Genomic DNA, 6,855 nt, shown 5'->3' with positions numbered 1-6,855 from the left:
AGCGCTGTCAGCCTCAGCACCAGCCGGCTCTTCTGTCCTCCCCGTCTCCCTCCCGCCTTCGCCTCAGCAGCACCACAGCGGGCTCTTCTGTCTTCTTGCCTGCGCCCCCCGCCTTCGCCTCCACTGCGGAACATCATCGGGCCGTTTTTGTGGCGTCACCCCCCCCGTCACCTTCGCCTTCGCCAGCCAGCCAGCGCACAGCCACCCAAGGCCACCGTCATGGACAACAGCGGCAAAGAGAAGGAGGCCATGCAGCTCATGGCCGAAGCCGACAAGAAGGTCAAAGCGTCCGGCTCGTTTCTCGGCGGAATGTTCGGGTAAATGGCCGTTGGACGCGTGTCCGTGTGTGCGTGCGTGCGTGCGTGTTTACGTCTGTTGGGTGTTGCTTTATGCGGCACATTCTTCCATTTGCGACGCCCTTTTATTTCAGGACGTTCTTTTCGCTTTGATGCGTTTTGCTTGTCAATCTAAGCGATGTGATCCCGCGGGGGCATTTTGTGTTCTTCTTTCGATTTCCAAACGTCGTCACACGCGTTGCGTGGGCCTGTCACGCACCGTGTGTGTGTGGATGGATGTGTGTGGGTGTGTACCCCCCAACCCAACCCAACTCAACTCAACCCCACCCTCCCCTCCTCATCCCATCGCGGAGCGTGATAGGGCCGGCCTGGAGACGCAGAGAGGCGGTGGAGTCGATCGCAGTCGATTCGCTGATTGTGTGTTGCGGTCGGTGATGAAAAAGATGCGCATGCGCAGCAGGTGGAAGTGGGTGGAGCTATGGGAGAGCGTGTCACGTGATCTGTCGTCTTTTGGTTAGCGTGCTAGCATAATTAGTCAAGTTCATTTTGGACGTTTTCGGAAAATAAGGAGAAAAAGCACACAAATTCAACAAACAAGAAGAGTACTTTTCGCCTTGATTCAACATTTGACCTCGATTACGGAAAACAGACCAAAATAAAGAACATTTTTACATTGTTGTTTATTGATATTGTAACAGCACTTTAAAGTGATTTGGGCCAGTCATTTACGTGCTATTAGCTACTACTAATTTAGTTAAACATTTGCATTTAATTTTTATAGTAAATACATTTTAATGAAATAATCTTCCAAGCACTTTTTTTCCCTTCAAAATATCCTATATATATATAAGCGCAGTGCTGATGTCAAACTGCTTACAATGATATAAAAGGCACTTTTTAGGAATAAAACATCTGCCTTGTTTTTGATGAACATCGACTACGCTACTGGATTCATTTAAGTATTTTTGAGGTGTAAAAAACATACTCTAAATTGCCTTTAACCACTAATGGAATTAAACCCAGATGTGATATTTTAGTGCATTGACTCGCTGACGAAGATAAAAAGATACATTAATATCTAATATGCTTGAAACAAATTTTCAATAGAAATCTTTGTAAAATATATTTATTTAATAACATTATGAACTTGTGCTTTCTCTCACGTGAACGCTGTGACGAGATCTGTAATTAGATGCCGAATAATAAAAAATAAAAAAATAATAATAATAATAAAATAATTCAGATAACTGAAATGGGTCACGCCTGTTTTCCATGCGACCTACTTGATATTTTGCACATAGTGTCAGCACCAAAGTGAGAAAGATTGCATATATTTTTTATAGCATATTAACATCCCTCTTCAAGGAATATAATAAAATAATACTATTCAATATGTATACCAATATTTTTGGTTTAAAAAATCTGTAGCACTTAAAAAAACACAATTACAACCAAAATAATATTTCAAAATAAATGCTACCTTCCAAATTCCGATTAAATATCATCTTCAGGTCTCCAGAGGCGAGAGAGAAGAAGAGCTCGATGTTGCCTTCACATTGACTGAAGGTTGAATGTAAACAAACAAGTTGTTATAGCGTAATGTCACGTTTGCCCATAAGACTCAATGGAAGCTGAAAGTTGAAAACAACATTTGTGCAAATCAAGGTATGACCCCCGGGCCACTTGTGATCGTTTGTACGTGCGTGTTACAGTGGAAACCACAAGGTGGAGGATGCCTGTGAGATGTACGCTCGAGCAGCCAACATGTTCAAGATGGCAAAGAACTGGAGCGGTGAGAAAACGCATACACACGATTCCGCCGTTGGACAGAAACACCAACATGTCCGCTAGCTCGGCGGCCATTCATGAATCATGACTCGGCAGAAGTAAAGGTCGACAATACGCGTTACGTTCGACAACACTTTCTATTCTATTACAGGCTCGTTTGAGTTGCAGCTATGACATTTTAATTGTCTTATTAGCAACTTGAGAGCAACACTAATGAGCAAACCAGCACTCGTGTGTGTGTGTGCGTGTGCGTGTGTGTGTGTGCGTGTTAGCTGCCGGCAACGCATTCTGCCAGGCGGCCCGGCTCCACATGCAGCTTCAAAACAAACTCGACTCAGCCACCAGCTTCGTGGATGCGGGCAACTCTTACAAGAAGGCCGACCCACAGGGTGAGAAACGCAATCTTCATCAACGCCACTTGGCCGCCATGTACGGACGGGAAGCACATGTAAACGTACCGTCTCGCTTTCCCTGCAGAGGCCATTAACTGTCTAAATCAAGCCATTGACATCTACACCGACATGGTGAGTGTCCATGTGTGGCATAACGTGCATTTGTATGTTTTGTCTTGTCTTCGGGGTCTGTGTAAGGCTAAATGCTTTGCTAATTGTTTATAATTCATTCAATAATGATTAAAGAATTGTCACAAAACAGCAGGTGCAGATGATTGGATGGATGAATGAGTGGATTGTGGGTTATGCGTGCTATTCCTATGTTATTACTGTGTAATAACACTGCATTTAGTCTTAATAAAGTATTTAATTGAATGTTCTTTTGTATTCAATAAATCCTTAACACACTAATTGATAAGCCCTTCAAAACTGTTTCCTAAATGGAATGTGGTACCCATTACAGTTTTGTGGTGATTAGGGTTTGTCTTTGGGTTTACATTTTGTGATAAAACAACAGTTACAAATCGATGCATGGTAAATTAGTGGATGGATGGATGAATAGGTGGATTGTGGGTTATGCTTGCCGTTCTTATGTAATTACTATGTAATAACAGTGCATTAGGTTGTAATAGTATTTAAGTATTTTTTATTATTATCATTTTACAAATCAATTGTGGTAATTAAATTAATTAAATTAAAATAAATGTCAGTGAATGAATCTAGAGTATGTGCCTGACAAACCAAAAAAAAATTCATTATTAAGTGTTATACGTTTTTTTTTTTAAATGGTGTCAAGTTTACTGCTAAATATGTCCAATATTTCTCAAAATGTTTGTCATTTTGATATTTGGTATAATAAAAAAGGTTACAATAGATCAATATTTTTGCATTGATTTTATTAAACTGTATTAAGCTAACAAGTAGATAACATCGATTAGATTTATCATTCACACACAATTTCGTATCCTAGTTTCATTAAAGAGCTCATTTCTCTCCATTGTTGATGTTTTGTACTGTAGTTGTGGCATTCAAATGAAATATGATTCACATTGTGGTGTGTCACGTGCAGGGTCGCTTCACCATCGCAGCCAAACATCACATCACCATCGCGGAGATCTACGAGTCGGAGCTGGTTGACATTGAGAAGGTAAAAGCGCCAAATGCAATCATTCATATGATATGTACGTCATGCATGGGACATTTGCGTCCCGCAGGCCATCGCCCACTACGAGCAGGCGGCAGACTACTACAAAGGGGAGGAGTCAAACAGGTACTTTTCCAGGCGTTGTGGTAAGCGTAGCGAACACACAAAAAATTTGTTTTGATTGTTTTGCGCTTGCGTCATTTCAGCTCGGCCAACAAGTGTCTGCTGAAGGTGGGACACTACAGCGCCCAGCTGGAGCAGTACCAGAAGGCCATCGAGATCTATGAACAGGTAGCGAGCGCCATCAAAGCTTCGTGCAAGCCCCAACTCAAACCTCTTTCATACTACTACTGCATATAGAGTATTTGAATAACGCCTTTAAAATTACAACAACAAAAAAAAAAGGTCAGAACAAAATCTTTGACTTGAACTTCACACTCGCATTGGCACCCACATCACTCACCTGGGGCCTCGCTTTTGAAAAAGTGTCCAAAAGCTGAAAATGGCGTAACACAACACATCCAAATAGCAACTCTGAGAGGCAATTCTGGCATCCTGGGAAAAAAAAACAAGTTCAAGGAAAAGCTGCCCAAATCTCACAAGTTGAACGGATTCAAGATTTGCCAAGCTGCTATCAAATGTTTTGGATTGAAATTGCTTTTCATTTCAGCCGATACAACCTTCTAATGCTGCAAATTCAACAAAATGACCATTTCCACTTCTTTACAACCTATAAAATGTCTTGAAACGTTGCTGTTCATAATCTTTCTCAAACAGCCCATTTGAACAAAAGCTTTGTTTTTATTTTCGGAGATTTTTTTTTTTTATCATTTGGAGGTTTGTTTAACTCATTGACTCGCAGCCGTTTTGACTGAAGCAACCCCCTTCGCTCCCGGCTGTTTTACTGCATTTTGACTGATTTTGCAAGGCCCACAGAATATTCTGTTCTATTGCTATAAAAATTTGGAATCTGGATTAGAGCCTCCTAGAGCCTATATTTCTATCTGTTTCTGTTTTGCAGAAATTAGCATTAGAATATAGCTATGTTTCATCATTATTCACAGTGGAGGAAAGAGCTTTTTGCAACATGGCCCTGGTTGATCTCTTATATTTTTCTGCCGCCTGCTGGCTACAACTACAATTGCTTCAAGCATTTTCTTCAGTTCAAAGGTTAAAAAAAACACACATATACATACGTCTTTCAATAGACCTTTAAAAAAATCTGGAAAAAAAAGAAACCAGCCTTTATATGCTAATTTGGAAAACAGTGTAGAAAAGCGCCACTAGGCACTGTGCATGGCACCCTTGAATTTTTGACACTCACTGGCCTTTGCGTTGAAAGCCATTGATTCATAATAACTTGAACTCACAAATCATTCCGCATGATGTGATGATGCCTGGAAGTTGACAATGGCGGGGGCCTGGGGGGTGAGACGGGACCTCTGCAGGAAAACTGTGAGGGATTTTTGATAGGATTGCAAGAGGCAGAATCAAGCATTGAGCGCGTGTGTTTGTGTCAGGTGGCCATGAGCACCATGGACAATCCGCTGTTGAAGTACAACGCCAAAGAGTATTTCTTCAAGGCTTCGCTGTGCCACTTCATCGTGGACGAGCTCAACGCCAAGGTCACGCGCCAACCAACCACTACACACACACACACACACACACACACACACACACACACACACACACACACACACACACCTTGCTCCATCTGTTAACATTTATATTTACATCTAACTGTGTGTTTGCAGTTGGCCATCGAGAAGTATGAGGAAATGTTCCCCGCTTTCTCAGACTCAAGAGAGCTGAAATTGTTAAAGGTAAGACGTATTTGTTGACTTTTTCTTGTTTGTTTGTTTGCTGTTAACCCAAAAATGATTTGCGTTGGTTTGGGGGGTACTTAGCTTAGAAAATATTTCACAGGGGGTACATCACTGAAAAAAGGTTGAGCACCACTGTACGACATCATTAAGATTGTGTACCTAATATACTGGCCTGTGCGGGTCAAATATGATGTTGGACATGTATTGGTTTCCTTACATGGTGCACGAATGTGTCTGAAATGAAAAAAAACAAGAGCTTGTGCTTGAAATGTGAATTGTGCAATTCTGACCCGGCCTTGTGGCGGCTGTGCACACAGAAACTTCTGGATGCCCACGAGGAGCAGAACAGCGAGGCGTTCACCGAGGCCGTCAAGGAGTTTGACTCGGTGTCCCGCCTGGACCAGTGGCTCACCACCATGCTGCTGCGCATCAAGAAGACCATCCAGGGCGACGCCGGGGACCTGAAATAGAGCGCAGGACGTGCGAAGGGGGGAGGGCGGGGAGGGCAGGTCGGAGCAAGGCGAGGGGGGAGGGGCTTCATGGCCACGAGCTGAACTTGTACATATCAGTCTGCATGTGATCCCCCAACAAGCTAAGCATCACCTGTAGACCATCCCGTGTGTCCCTGCTCATACACACACACACACACACACGCACACACGCACACGCACACACACTATTGTAACACTGAGAAAGTATGAATGAGTTTGTGTGAAATTGTGTGCTTCTTATCCGATGAAGAAAGTGAGCAGATTATAAAGAATATACAGTATATGTTTATGATAATATTTCATTGTCCATATGAAAATTATTTATTGTTTTTTATGGTGCTGTGTTTTTTTTTTCTTTTTCTGGAGTGCTCAGTGTTAATATTGTAGCTATTAGCCCCCCTTCATCTCCTTCTGTTTTTGGTTGCGTCCACTCTTCTATGACATCATCACTCACTGCTCGTCTCTCGTAGCGACCATTCCGGGGCCTGGTTTGTGCATGTCCGTGCTCATTTGGATGTTGACGTGTTCTCTGTGTCGTGCTAACGTGTAGGGGAAAAAGCACACGTGCCTGTAGTCTGGTATCATTTGTGTGCAATGGGTCAAATGTATCTTGAAATAAATACATTATCATGCCAGACTCTTGAGTTTTTTTCCCTCCGATTTAAATGTATAAGCATAAATGAAATGTGATAGATGCATGTAATTGATGCATTGAATGACTGGTCAAGTCAGTAAATAAATGCATGACACTAAGCACAAAAACTAGCTAACTTAGCAACAATTTAAAAAAAAAATCCAATGATATTCGTAGTTAAATATATATAACAAATACTGTAAAAAAAAAAAAGTGTACTGTACTGAAATTGGGTGTATCTAGTTTTCGAAAGTAAACAATAGTAGCTACAATTAATATAATTT

At 41.8% G+C, this 6,855-nt stretch overlaps 1 protein-coding gene across 2 annotated transcripts; it reads left to right on the top strand.

The window, feature by feature from the left end:
• Window positions 1-63: 63 nt before the first annotated feature.
• On the top strand, window positions 64-6,574 carry napba (N-ethylmaleimide-sensitive factor attachment protein, beta a). 2 transcript variants are annotated; one of them, XM_086093495.1, is made up of 10 exons: window positions 64-317; window positions 2,009-2,088; window positions 2,357-2,473; window positions 2,562-2,608; window positions 3,546-3,623; window positions 3,691-3,746; window positions 3,827-3,911; window positions 5,141-5,245; window positions 5,375-5,442; window positions 5,740-6,574. In XM_086093495.1, exons 1-10 carry the CDS (start codon window positions 220-222, stop codon window positions 5,909-5,911), a joined length of 906 nt encoding a protein of 301 aa, XP_085949621.1. In that variant the 5' UTR covers window positions 64-219; the 3' UTR covers window positions 5,912-6,574. The 2 variants fall into 2 exon arrangements, with proteins under 2 accessions (XP_085949621.1, XP_085949620.1); XM_086093494.1 differs by having other exon boundaries at window positions 5,375-5,443; window positions 5,764-6,574.
• The last annotated feature ends 281 nt before the right edge of the window (window positions 6,575-6,855 follow it).

Source organism: Leptonotus elevatus, chromosome 13 (genome assembly GCF_054856555.1).
Source record: "Leptonotus elevatus isolate MCC_2025b chromosome 13, RoL_Lele_1.0, whole genome shotgun sequence".
In the NCBI taxonomy this organism is placed as follows: domain Eukaryota; kingdom Metazoa; phylum Chordata; class Actinopteri; order Syngnathiformes; family Syngnathidae; genus Leptonotus; species Leptonotus elevatus.
Note: the sequence above shows the minus strand (reverse complement) of the source record. Positions and strands in the feature narration are given on the sequence as shown.

Excerpts from the sequence above, each read along its gene's own strand:
- napba (XM_086093495.1), top strand. The coding sequence starts at position 220 with ATGGACAACAGCGGCAAAGAGAAGGAGGCCATGCAGCTCATGGCCGAA. Across the intron at positions 2,089-2,356 it reads GATGGCAAAGAACTGGAGCG|CTGCCGGCAACGCATTCTGC; the intron begins GTGAGAAAACGC and ends TGTGCGTGTTAG. Across the intron at positions 3,912-5,140 it reads CCATCGAGATCTATGAACAG|GTGGCCATGAGCACCATGGA; the intron begins GTAGCGAGCGCC and ends TGTTTGTGTCAG.